The sequence below is a fragment of the Rutidosis leptorrhynchoides genome, chromosome 8 (assembly GCF_046630445.1).
Source record: "Rutidosis leptorrhynchoides isolate AG116_Rl617_1_P2 chromosome 8, CSIRO_AGI_Rlap_v1, whole genome shotgun sequence".
NCBI classification, from domain to species: domain Eukaryota; kingdom Viridiplantae; phylum Streptophyta; class Magnoliopsida; order Asterales; family Asteraceae; genus Rutidosis; species Rutidosis leptorrhynchoides.
The window spans coordinates 50,958,972-50,973,635 of NC_092340.1; the positions used below are offsets into that span (position 1 = coordinate 50,958,972).

Here is a 14,664-nt window from a genome sequence, read left to right on the forward strand (position 1 = left end):
AAAAAGACTCGAACAATCAATGATCTAATGTTAATAAACGACTTTAGATGTTTTAGATCAAACCAACAGAGTGCTAGACCTTCTGGATATCGAATACACGGCTTGGGATTGATTGGAATTCGTAACCCTAACAATCTACTCGAAGTCAACCTTAAATATAGTTTGCACGAGCAACCTTGCGGTTGCACTTTGTACCCGTACGGATGCAATCTGCATCCGTGCGGTTACAACAACAGTAAGCAAGTTAACTTTAAACGTATACAATCGCTTACTTTATTACTTACCTAGTCTTAACCTCTACGAATACGTCATAATGAACTTGGGACTTACATTCATGAACTAACATACAGTTTCAGAACCAACTGAAACCTTTTACCACTCAACCAATAGCTCGGTGGTAACTGAACTTGATAAGATACATTTCCATCACGTTCTATCACCGGGAAAGGGCTATCGTGTCTCTGGATAAATCCCTTGTGTACCTTCTTAAATATTTTGAATTATTGAAGTAAAATTTTTACCATTACTTATCCCTTGAACTCAACGTGTCATTTTTTCTCGTCTGCCTAATTCTTCAGACCCTCTTGGACGGCAAGAATTAGATCCAAATCTAGTTTCTTTGGTGATTTGCAGTCAAACCCTTGCATATTTAAAACCTGATAGGTATGATTTATTGTCAATATCATTCTTTTATGTGATTTTATTTTTGGCCATTTTCGGTTGCAATTCAAATATGCAACCGTATTTGATTAGGTCTTATCTTTTAGATTTCAATTCGAATTTTCAGCAATTGAATGAAAATTTATTGTTACTAATGTTGTGGAAATACTTCGTAGTTTTTAGTGATTGATAATGCATCTAGCAAGATTAGATAAAAGAGCATATAATTATCTATGCTAATATGCATACATTGAAACATATTGTGGACCCTTGCGGCCTTGCCCCTTTAGTGTGGATATTACCATAATTAACGCAGGGTATTCTTGTCAACTCACATATTCGCACCTACCAGTACAACAGGACTACTACCCATGCACGCCACTAAACGTCGATATTTTCGCCTTCACATTGTCATATGTTAATATTTTCATATTATCATTCTGATCTGGTAGGACATAACATCTTTAAAGTGATCAAGACTTATTTGAACATCTTAAAACACATGTAAAAAACTAGAATAATCAAAATTTTTTTTTTATAAATGCTATTCTCACACAAATATTTTACACATTTTTTATACACAATGATGTGGCAGTTGTTGGAAGCTTCGACGAGCCCAACACACCCACTATAGAGGATCTAGACTATACTAGACTCACTACACCAACACTTTGACGTTGATTAGCCTTTAATTTTATGAATTCTTAGTGCACAATAGTACTTAGGCGACAGTGTCGACCATATATCATTTAGGCGGTATAACCGACCATGTATCACTTAGGCGGCAGAGCCGACCATATAATAAGAACAACACAAGTGCACTAAGAACTTAAACACAAACTAAAGCTTAACCGGGAAACTTAACAAAGAACACTTTTATTAATACAAAATACAATTACAATATTACTTACTTACAAGTTTTTCTTCTCTACTCACACTCTTCTCACTTCTTACTTCTTCTCTACTTCTCAACTCACTCTTTTCACAACTTCCTCACAACTCTCACAACTTACTTCACACTCTACAAATGAAATCCTCACCCCTATTTATACTACTCCATGGAAGTTTCTAGAAACTAGATATTTCCATGGATATATATAAATATCTAGATATTTTTATACATATAAATATCTAGATATTTCTTACACACATAAATATCTAGATTTTTCTTTACATTTTAATATCTAGATATTTTTCATATACATATTAATATCTAGATATTTTACCCATATACATATACTAATTCCATATCTAGTATGATGTGGCGTTCCACGTAAATAACTGATCCCCCGTATTCTTTGGTATTAATATCTCTATTCTTTGTAATTTTAATTTAATATCATTTCCTCTAAAAAAATACGGAGTACTATACTCTCTTTCTTCCCCAAAATTCCTCTAGCATTTTCACCACAGTTGCAATCACCATCTTGTGTTTTTCTATAAATTTTTCCATTTATTCACATTAGATTAACACACAAACTCCTTTTAGCTTTTCTTAAGAACCAATTTTAGTGATGGAGTTTATGCTATACTCTGCAAATGTATATGCGATACCCAAAATATGAATATGAATTCCCTTTTAAAAAGGTGCCAAATTTTTAGTTTAGTCTGTAAAGACTATATTGTGATCGGCTTGATATCTTATAGTTTAGTCTGTAAAGACTATATCTCTTCTGAAGAAAAAAAAAAGGTTACAGGGAGCTAACTAGGAAGTTTTGTAGTTGTCTTGATGTCAAATGAACTAATGTATAATTCCAGATTTGATAAGAACTATGAATAGTTGCAAAAATAACAACTGATGAAATATGTATAAATTTTTACACAAGTGATAGATCCAGATAAGTATACGTGCTTAATATGTAAAGGTGCACATCAATCTACTATATTTTGGGGATTTTAGTCAAGATGCTAGTGGAATTCCACGTTTATATAATAATAAAAAGAGAGTGAGTATATGGGGTATTTGGAAGGAGAATGGAAAAGTGATTTAAAATGTAAAAGATATAATTACATTAATTTAAAAGTAATAAAGATAACAACACTAAGTGGCTGTTTACTAAGGCTTTATTGGGCTTAATGGTCCACAAGTATTATTCGGTCATCCTTTTGACCTGTTTACTAAAGCCTTAAAATTTAATCTCAATCCCTTTCAAGAGATTATTGGTCAGTCACCAAATTGATGTGTTCCCCATATAGCCCTAATATTTCCCCAGCTACCCTTTCTTCCTCATAATTTTACTCCAAAATGTAAGATCGTTCTTCTTTCTTCCTTCCTCTGTATTATTCACGTGGTCACCATTAATCACCACCACACCCTTCTTCTCCTGCTACCTCTGTCACAGGCAAAGCCTTTTTAAGTTTTCAATTTTGGGGTTTTTTTTTTTTATAGGAATCTACATTATTGCAATTCTATTTATCTTTTAGTTGTTTTTTATAATTTTTAAATTAGTATGTTTTAATCGAAGGTATTGGAGCTCCGTCCTGCAAAAAGGAAAAAAAAAAAAATTAGGCATTAGAACCTCTTTTTGATGACTCCGAAACTTTCAATTGGAGAGATGTATAAATGTAGGGTTATTATTTGATTATCGCATATAAACAAGTCAACATTTACATATTTGTAACACTAAAAATTGGAAGAAGTGATTGTTTACAACACAAACAATGTCATTACTTCAAAAGGAATCCTTATTGTAGGTAATAATATAGTTACTCCGTAATACACGATTTACATTAATTAGCTAATACAATTTCACTACAATTTACATTACCAGACACCTGCCGGCTCAATTCATCACCATGCCACCCCAATACAATTTCAACCATCATCAAACTGAAAAAATTTCCACTACAATTTACATTACCAACTTCCCCCACCACTTTGAAACACAGGATCTGCGTGAACTCTGTTCCAACCATGGTAAAGTTATCGACGTTTACATAGCACGTAAATTATCTAAGAATAGGTGTCGATTCGCATTCATTCGATTCGTTAACATATCTTCAATCAAAGATCTGGAAACGGCACTCTCATCGACATGGATAGGTAATTTCCACATCTACGCTAAGCTTGCTAGATTCGATAGATCTGATAAAAAGAAACATAAGGATTCCACTGGGAACAAAGAAAGAAACGCATACAACACCAATCAAAAACCTAATTTTGATGCGAAGAATAGTAATAACGGGTCTGTTAAAGGTGCCTCTTATGCATCGTTAGTGGGTGGATCCCCCATTATTCTTAATCAGACCAACCATATCAAAAAGATTAATATCGATGACGGTGACCTGCTTCACCTGGAAAACTCAGATCTTATTGTCTTCGGGAGAGCCTCTTTCCCGTCTCAAATACCCTTTCTCAATCGAATGTGGCATGAGGAAGGTTTTGAATCCCTTAATGTGCAATACATGGGTGGTGCTTGGGTTTGGATAGAATTCCCGAACCTTGAAACTCGTGATAATTTTAAGAGAAACCTTCTAGTGCGCAATTCTCTCTTGGAAATCTGCCCCTATTCAGACTTCTTTACCATAAAAGAAAGAGCTATTTGGCTAGATATTGCCGGATTGCCTGCTCTGGCTTGGCATTACGATGTATTTAACAGAATTGCTTTCCACTACGGAAGGGTTCTTTTTCAAGATTCAGAAATCGATGATAAGAAAGGAAATGGTAAAGTGTGTATCATTACTACCAACCTCGGTCACATTCATGAACGTGCTACTGTCAACGTGAAAAACAAAGAGTTCACTGCCTTAGTTAAAGAAGTGGGGGATTGGAGTCCCACAATCCTGAAAGTAATTAACGATTCTGTTTTTGACAAATCAGAAGCTGCTAATACACATGACATAAATGATCTCAACTCAGAAACGGCTTCACAGGAAGACCTAGAGGAAGGCGAATATGTCAAGGATTCTTACGGTGACTATAACCTACACACCCATACTGATGCTGAGAATCTGAACGATCATTTGGAGGAAAATAAAGCCAAAGAGAAACCTTCTGTTAATATTAAATCCCCTTCAAAGCACGATGTAGAAGCAGATGAAGCCAAGGAGAAACTGTCCGATAATGAAAAACCCCCTTCACAACCTGATGTGGAAGTTAATGAAGCCATTGAGAAGCCATCTGTTACTGATAAACCCTCTTCACAACCTGCCGTAGAATCTTATGAACAGGATGATAACTTCAAAAACACCGGATCTAATCAAGGTTTTATTAATACAGAAAACATAGATGAGTCTAGATGTGGATCCTTTCGAACCGTTTCCATTATCAACAAGAGCCCTGAACGCAGCAACTCATCGTATTCTCACGCGCCAGGTTTCACAGGTCAGCGGTTTTACTCCCCTAAATTCTCCAACGGTACTCCAGTTTTTCGTTGTGAATCCTCAGGCGTAAACATGCCATCCAATAACTTGTCTGAAGATAAATTTGCAGAACAAATAGACAACTTCATCACTGTTGGTCTAAAGCTAGGCTATGATATGAAAGGAAGTCAAGCAGACCTTAAGGATATGCTCGATCGAATGGGTGTTAAAAAACCTGTTTAATGAACATCGTTTCCATCAACATTGGAGGAGGGGTGAGTTTATGTCATAAACAAAGGTGGATTAGAAACATCTGCAACGAGTATAAAGTGGGAGTGTTAGGCATTCAAGAAACAAAACTAACGCGGCTAAACTTATTCATTGCAAAGTCTTTTTGGGGTAACAACTCCTTTGACGTGGCGTGCTCCAGTGCGAGAGGCAGATCCGCAGGCATTTTAACTATATGGGACCCCTCCGTTTTCCAGAAATCTCGAATTATTTCTTTTGACAATGCTTTAATTGTCGAAGGATTCAGAAACAAGTGTGCTAACCGCTGTTTTCTTGTGAATATTTATGCTCCACAGGATGGAGGAAAAAAGGCTATGCTTTGGTCGTTCCTATCAAGATTCATGAATAATAATCAGGGTGATTTTATCTTATTTGGTGACTTTAATGCAGTCAGAGCCCCACATGAAAGACAAGGCTCATTGTTTTGCCCCCGTATTGCAAATGACTTTAATTCCTTTATTATTTCGACAGGGTTGGTGGATGTCCCCATGGGGGGACGGGCGTTCACGAGGAGTAATAAACGTTGTGATAATCGTGCTAAGCTTGATCGATTCCTTGTATCTTCAAGCTATCTTGACTCTTGTCCGGACTTAGTTGGTCAGGTTCTTCCCAACTTATGGTCGGATCACTGCCCGATTCTTCTTTACCAAGATCACTTAAATTACGGACCTACGCCATTCAAGCTATTCGCATCATGGTTTCTGATAGATGGTTTTGAGGAAGTGGTTAAAGAGGCTTGGCTCGACCCTACCATCACCGAAGAATGTTGTGATAAAAACCCTTTCATTGTCTTCAAGAATAAGCTTAAGTTTGTAAAACTTAAACTTAAAGCTTGGTACAAAGAACATTCTAAAACGTGTAATGAGGCAAAACGAAATCTTCTGATCTCCCTTGATATGATCGATGAAGAATTAGTTAGAGGAGGTGATTGTGTTGCACTCTCTCAGAGGCGTACATGTGTGCTAAAAGACATTGAGTCTTTTGATAAAAGAGATAACTTGAATGTTGCTCAAAAAAACAGGAAGCTATGGAATACTTTTGGCGACGAGAATTCTTCTTTTTTCCACAACTCAATGAATCGACAGAGGAAGAAACTGGCAGTATCAGGTGTGAACTCGAACGGGCTGTGGACCACTTGTCCGGATCAAGTAAAGTCTATTTTTTTAAACTTTTTCAAGGAAAAATTCAATTATCAGAGAGTTGTTAAGATTATTAGCCCGAGTAAGCACCTTCAACCCATCTCTTCTGCCTTAGCTTCTGAAATTGAGCAGCCCTTCACGGAATCTGAGATAAAAGAAGCTGTTTGGGATTGTGGCGATGATAAATCCCCTGGTCCTGACGGGTTCTCCTTTCGATTTATGAAACATTTTTGGGAGCTGATAAAAAAAGAAGTCATTGCCTTCGTCATGAATTTCCACTCCTCGGGTTTTATCCCTAAAGGTTGTAACTCTTCCTTCTTTACTTTGATCCCGAAATCTGATAACCCTTTGTTCGTTAAAGATTACAGGCCTATTAGTCTCATCGGAATTCATTACAAAATCCTAGCCAAGATTCTTGCCAATCGACTGTCTAAAGTGATTGACGGGATTATTAGCTGCGAGCAGTCCGCTTTTATTAAGGGACGCCAAATTCTTGACGGTCCCTTGATAATTAATGAAATGATCGATTGGTGCAAACATAAAAAGAAAAAAGCCATGTTGTTTAAAGTGGACTTCGAAAAAGCATTTGACTCAATTAGTTGGGACTTTTTGATTTCGATGATGACACATCTTGGATTCGGCTATAGATGGATTCATTGGATCAAAGGTTGTCTTAACTCCTCTTTTGCCTCGGTTCTAGTGAATGGTAGCCCATCGGAAGAATTTAAAATCGGGCGTGGGCCTCGTCAAGGTGATCCGCTATCTCCCTTCTTATTTATTATTTGCATGGAAGGCCTGCATGCTGCCATCCTTGATGCTGTAGATCATAAATTGTTTACGGGCATCACTGTTGGTTCGAACGATTGCTTTGTCAACGTTTCCCACTGCTTATTTGCGGATGATGCCCTTCTTATAGGGGAGTGGAGTGAATCGAATATCCAGAATCTTATCACTATATTGGGTTGTTTCTACATGGTTTCGGGTCTTAAAATTAATATTCATAAGTCCAATATTATTGGGATCGGTGTGCCTTACCCAGAAACTTTGAGGGTTGCAAACGTGATTGGATGTAACCCTGCGAATCTTCCTTTTACATATCTAGGTATTCCTATTGGGGCCAATATGAGACTAATTAGTAACTGGAAGCCTATTTTCGATAAGGTGGGAAAGAAGCTTGCCAATTGGAAAGTAAGTCTCCTCTCCCACGGGGGTAGACTAACTTTGATTAAATCGGTTTTGGGTGCGCTTGGGACTTATTTTTTGTCCATCTTTAAAGCTCCAATAGGTGTTCTAAAACACCTTGAATCCCTTCGGTCTAACTTCTTATGGGGAGGTTCAAAAGAAGATCGGAAAATTCACTGGGTCAAATGGGATGATATTCTGAAACACAAAGATAAAGGTGGTCTGGGAGTGGTCAGCTTTGAGAGTCAAAATAAAGCTCTCCTCTATAAATGGAGGTGGAGGTATGTTTCTGGTAGAAAATGGCTTTGGGTCTCGGTGGTAAAAGCTATCCATGGTGAGCAATCGGATGGTTTGTTTCCTCTGGTGAAGCGAACATCTAATGGCTACTGGGCGCAAATAAATAGAGCCAATGCAAAACTACACGAAAATACCCCATCTATTAACAATATGATCTCTATTAAAATAGGAAACGGAAAAGACACTTTTTTTTGGCTCGACAATTGGCTTGTTGGCTATCCGCTTTGTATTAGATTCCCCCGTGTCTTTGCTCTTGATCCCAATAAGCACTGCAAGGTTGATGATAAACGTCTGAATGGGGGCTGGAAATGGGAGTGGAGAAGGCCAATTAGATCAGGCTGTGAATCTCAACAATTTGGTGATTTGCTGAATATTCTTGATTCTGTTTCATTATCGCCAGACAATGACAAATGGGTTTGCTCGCTTCAACCGGACGGGTCCTTCTCAACGAGCTCTTTCCGTATTCTTATTGACCAAGACACTATGGGACCATGGCCTACGCACTGGTGCAAGGTTGTCCCTCAGAAAATCAACTTTTTCCTTTGGCGGCTGCGTCGTAACAGGTTGCCAGATAAATGCAACCTCATTGATAAAGGTAACGAAGTTCACTCTTTATTATGTTCTTCCTGTCATGTTCAAGTGGAAGACATCCATCATATTTTTTTCAAGTGTACTATTGCTTCCCAAGTTTGGAGCTACATAGCTTCATGGATCGATCTTAACCTTCCTCGTTGGCAAAATTTTGAAGACCTATGGCAATGGTTAATGTCTTCTAACCAGGACCCAAAGAGAATTATAGTCACTGAAGCAATATGCTATGCTACCTTGTGGACTATCTGGCGGTATAGAAATGGTACCATTTTTGAACCTTCAAAGCTTAGAAAATGTCACATTATTGATTCGATTGTTCTATCCTCTTTTGATTGGCTTTCGGTTCGTTATAAGAAAGTCAATCTTAATTGGAATTGTTGGTTGCAAAACCCGTTATCTTCTTTGTAATGTTCCTCTAGCTTCTTGCTAGTTTTTTTATAATTAAAAGCTATTCAAAAAAAAATTAGAGGTTGTATGTATTTTGTCATTGTTAACATGCTATTTAATTTATATAGGTTCAAAAATCTGTAGATGTATATGTATATTATGTATATGTATATGCCATATAAACTTATTTATATAAACTTTTATAGGTGAGATATGGATATGGAAGATGAATTTATAATCTTAATCATTCTATATTGGTATGTGAGGCAAAGAAACTCATCAAGAATTGAAAGGTGTAGAGATACCACTTCATCATTAACCGGGCATGCATACACACAAGAGTTATTAGGTGGATCGAACATACAATGTCACCAACTATTGCGTCTCTCACGTGATGCATATGTTCTTTTATGTAACCATTTTAAAGAAAGAAATTGGTTGCAAGATAGTAGGTATATAAGTATCGAGGAGAAGATGGCAATATTTTTAACTATTCTTGGACAAAATGACGGATTTAGAGAAATAAAATATAGATTTCAACACTCATTGCGAACTATTCATATATGTTTTCATGAAGTTCTTCAAGGAATGATGCAATTTGCGAGAGAAGCCATAGGGCCGTCATCACTCAATGTTAGCCCGAATGCGTCAGATCGGCATAGATATTTGAGAGAAATATTTTCGGTATATTTTTGTTCTTCTCATCTTATAACTCATTTACATGTTTATTTTTTATGATATAATAACGAATAATGCAGCTTGTTATTGTAAACATAAATGTGGCTACTGTTGTTTGTTATTGTAATTAGAATATACATGTTTATTATGGTAAGTATCAGTGTAACTACTGCATTTGTTTGCTTGTTTTACTTGAACATAGACATAAGTTGTTAACATGTATGTTCTTCCTTATTTAATTAAGGGAGCAATAGGTGCACTAGATGGGACTCTTGTACATGCAGTTGTTCCTTCTAAGCAACAAGCTGCCTATAGAGGGCGAGGTGGTGGTCGATGTTATCAAAATGTTTTAGGGATATGTGACTTCAATATGGTATTTACATTTGTTTGGGCTGGATGGGAAGGCAGAGCTCATGATTCTAGAGTACTAAACGAAGTTTTATTCAATCCAACTTCTGGTTTTCCAGTTCCTCCACCAAGTATGCATCATTCTCAAATATATAAATTTTTATTGTTTGAATGTTTTAACACTTTTATTTCACTACAGATAAATATTATTTATGTGATGCTGCATATACAAATGCTCGTGGATTTTTGGCTCCATATCGTAATACAAGATATTGGTTAGCGGATTTTTGACGTCGGCGTGCTTTAACTAGCAAAGAAAAATTTAATCATGGACATGCACAACTTAGAAATGTCATTGAACGTGCTTATGGAGTTTTGAAATCAAGATTTCCTATACTAAAAGAGATGGCTCCTTATCCATTTCCGGTACAAAGAAACGTGGTGATTGCTTGTTTTGCGATACATAATTTTATTAGAAAGTGGAATATTCATGATGAGCTTTTCAGAGAATGCGACGAGCAAGACGAAGAGGATGAAGGTGATGAACATGTAGAAGGTGAGGAAGACGAACCAGAAATACAATGGGATGCCCAAAGTACGCAATATATGTCAAATTTGCGTGATGAAATTGCAAGCAATATATGATTGAGCTTGGGTTATATTTTTGGAAGCAATTTATGTAAGTAATTTGTGTAAACTACTTGACGTAAAACTTTTCATCATTTTGATGTAAGAACTATATCATATATAGTTCATGTGAAACTTATGTTGGCATTGTAACACTTTTGTTCGAATAGCACTAGGAGAATTGTGAACTCATGTTTATATTAGTATATGTATGAAAATGTGGTTGATCTATGAATGTTATTTTATTCTCGGTTGAATTTATAACATAAAATGACTCATATTTATATTGGTATATGTTTTAAAGTGGATAAAAGTTAATCAAATGTTGTTCAAATAATTCATTATAATAAGATATTTAATATTTTTAATGGTTGATGAATTATAGTAACGATTTTGCCATTTAGAAAAACCAATACTCCACTTATTTAGTATAAGGGTATGACAGTCATTTTTATCATTCAGCATATTTATTCAGCACAATAAGTAAACAGGATTATTAATTTCAGGATTACTCCATATGATCATTCTATATCCATTCTGCCATCATTATACATATCTGACTTAATGAAATAGCAAGTAAACAGCCCCATACATAATATACATATACATCTACAGATTTTTGAACCTATATAAATTAAATAGCATGTTAACAATGACAAAATACATACAACCTCTAATAGTAATAGAAGTGTCCAAATATGTAAATGTTGACTTGTTTATATGCGATAATCAAATAATAACCCTACATTTATACATCTCTCCAATTGAAAGTTTCGGAGTCGACTAATCAAAAAGAGGTTCTAATGCCTAATTTTTTTTTTTTTTCCTTTTTGCAGGACGGAGCTCCAATACCTTCGATTAAAACATACTAATTTAAAAATTATAAAAAACAACTAAAAGATAAATAGAATTGCAATAATGTAGATTCCTATAAAAAAAAACCCCCAAAATTGAAAACTTAAAAAGGCTTTACCTGTGACAGAGGTAGCAGGAGAAGAAGGGTGTGGTGGTGATTAATGGTGACCACGTGAATAATACAGAGGAAGGAAGAAAGAAGAACGATCTTACATTTTGGAGTAAAATTATGAGGAAGAAAGGGTAGCTGGGGAAATATTAGGGCTATATGGGGAACACATCAATTTGGTGACTGACCAATAATCTCTTGAAAGGGATTGAGATTAAATTTTAAGGCTTTAGTAAACAGGTCAAAAGGATGACCGAATAATACTTGTGGACCATTAAGCCCAATAAAGCCTTAGTAAACAGCCCCTATATGTATATGCCATATAAACTTATTTATATAAACTTTTATAGGTGAGATATGGATATGGAAGATGAATTTATAATCTTAATCATTCTATATTGGTATGTGAGGCAAAGAAACTCATCAAGAATTGAAAGGTGTAGAGATACCACTTCATCATTAACCGGGCATGCATACACACAAGAGTTATTAGGTGGATCGAACATACAATGTCACCAACTATTGCGTCTCTCACGTGATGCATATGTTCTTTTATGTAACCATTTTAAAGAAAGAAATTGGTTGCAAGATAGTAGGTATATAAGTATCGAGGAGAAGATGGCAATATTTTTAACTATTCTTGGACAAAATGACGGATTTAGAGAAATAAAATATAGATTTCAACACTCATTGCGAACTATTCATATATGTTTTCATGAAGTTCTTCAAGGAATGATGCAATTTGCGAGAGAAGCCATAGGGCCGTCATCACTCAATGTTAGCCCGAATGCGTCAGATCGGCATAGATATTTGAGAGAAATATTTTCGGTATATTTTTGTTCTTCTCATCTTATAACTCATTTACATGTTTATTTTTTATGATATAATAACGAATAATGCAGCTTGTTATTGTAAACATAAATGTGGCTACTGTTGTTTGTTATTGTAATTAGAATATACATGTTTATTATGGTAAGTATCAATGTAACTACTGCATTTGTTTGCTTGTTTTACTTGAACATAGACATAAGTTGTTAACATGTATGTTCTTCCTTATTTAATTAAGGGAGCAATAGGTGCACTAGATGGGACTCTTGTACATGCAGTTGTTCCTTCTAAGCAACAAGCTGCCTATAGAGGGCGAGGTGGTGGTCGATGTTATCAAAATGTTTTAGGGATATGTGACTTCAATATGGTATTTACATTTGTTTGGGCTGGATGGGAAGGCATAGCTCATGATTCTAGAGTACTAAACGAAGTTTTATTCAATCCAACTTCTGGTTTTCCAGTTCCTCCACCAAGTATGCATCATTCTCAAATATATAAATTTTTATTGTTTGAATGTTTTAACACTTTTATTTCACTACAGATAAATATTATTTATGTGATGCTGCATATACAAATGCTCGTGGATTTTTGGCTCCATATCGTAATACAAGATATTGGTTAGCGGATTTTCGACGTCGGCGTGCTTTAACTAGCAAAGAAAAATTTAATCATGGACATGCACAACTTAGAAATGTCATTGAACGTGCTTATGGAGTTTTGAAATCAAGATTTCCAATACTAAAAGAGATGGCTCCTTATCCATTTCCGGTACAAAGAAACGTGGTGATTGCTTGTTTTGCGATACATAATTTTATTAGAAAGTGGAATATTCATGATGAGCTTTTCAGAGAATGCGACGAGCAAGACGAAGAGGATGAAGGTGATGAACATGTAGAAGGTGAGGAAGACGAACCAGAAATACAATGGGATGCCCAAAGTACGCAATATATGTCAAATTTGCGTGATGAAATTGCAAGCAATATATGATTGAGCTTGGGTTATATTTTTGGAAGCAATTTATGTAAGTAATTTGTGGTAAACTACTTGACGTAAAACTTTTCATCATTTTGATGTAAGAACTATATCATATATAGTTCATGTGAAACTTATGTTGGCATTGTAACACTTTTGTTCGAATAGCACTAGAAGAATTGTGAACTCATGTTTATATTAGTATATGTATGAAAATGTGGTTGATCTATGAATGTTATTTTATTCTCGGTTGAATTTATAACATAAAATGACTCATATTTATATTGGTATATGTTTTAAAGTGGATAAAAGTTAATCAAATGTTGTTCAAATAATTCATTATAATAAGATATTTAATATTTTTAATGGTTGATGAATTATAGTAACGATTTTGCCATTTAGAAAAACCAATACTCCACTTATTTAGTATAAGGGTATGACAGTCATTTTTATCATTCAGCATATTTATTCAGCACAATAAGTAAACAGGATTATTAATTTCAGGATTACTCCATATGATCATTCTATATCCATTCTGCCATCTTTATACATATCTGACTTAATGAAATAGCAAGTAAACAGCCCCTAAAATAATAATGGATTCAGTTTCTGACGTGGAAGTGCCATGTAATTGTGTAAAATTTATGAGTGAGAATAGCTTTTTTTTTATATATATTTTTTTATTTTTTGGTAAACGAGGAAATGTCCCTATGAACGTGTATATTAATTCCCCCATAGAAGGTAATTCTTATTCTTCAAAACATCAACTTTCAGATAATTCTAAGACTATCACTGTGCACCGTTGTTCTCCATTCACTGTCTGATGTGGCATTAAACAACGCCCACAACTGACTTTGTGGCGGTTCTAGAGCTTGGACGTGATTTAGGAGTGTTTATCGGTTCGATTTTTAGTTTATTCGGTTCGGTTTCATCAGTTTTGAAATTATAAAAATCAAAATCGAAAACCTAACCGAAACCGAATTCAAATTAATATCAAAACCAAATCGAACCGAAAACCAAATTTGAATTCGGTTCGGTTTCGGTTAAAACCGAATTCGACTTCCAAATTGATATTTTTAATTTTGCCCACGAGATGATAACGAACATTAAAGTATTAACTTTATAAAGTATTATACCAAACTACTCCCTCCGTCCCATATTAATAGTCCAGTATTCCATTTTGAATATTCCAAATTAATAGTCCACTTCTATAAATAGAAAAGAATAAGAAACTTAAGTTCAATTATACCCTTAATGTATGTGGATAGGATTAAAGGAGAAAGAAAAAGGTAAGGGTAAAATTAAAAAAGTAAACAGAAAATACGACAGTACTTTTATGACATTTTTTAAACTATGTGTTTTTTTTGTCTGTGGACTATTAATATGAGACGGAGTGACTAA

General features: G+C 35.1%; 2 protein-coding genes across 2 annotated transcripts; both read left to right on the forward strand.

Moving 5' to 3' along the window:
* The first annotated feature begins 9,059 nt into the window (after positions 1–9,059).
* Positions 9,060–10,163, forward strand: LOC139863397 (uncharacterized). The gene is made up of 3 exons (XM_071852033.1): positions 9,060–9,530; positions 9,769–10,003; positions 10,072–10,163. Exons 1-3 carry the CDS (start codon positions 9,060–9,062, stop codon positions 10,161–10,163), a joined length of 798 nt encoding a protein of 265 aa, XP_071708134.1.
* A 1,657-nt stretch (positions 10,164–11,820) lies between these two features.
* On the forward strand, positions 11,821–13,278 carry LOC139863398 (uncharacterized). Its single transcript, XM_071852034.1, has 3 exons — positions 11,821–12,291; positions 12,530–12,764; positions 12,833–13,278. Exons 1-3 carry the CDS (start codon positions 11,821–11,823, stop codon positions 13,276–13,278), a joined length of 1,152 nt encoding a protein of 383 aa, XP_071708135.1.
* The last annotated feature ends 1,386 nt before the right edge of the window (positions 13,279–14,664 follow it).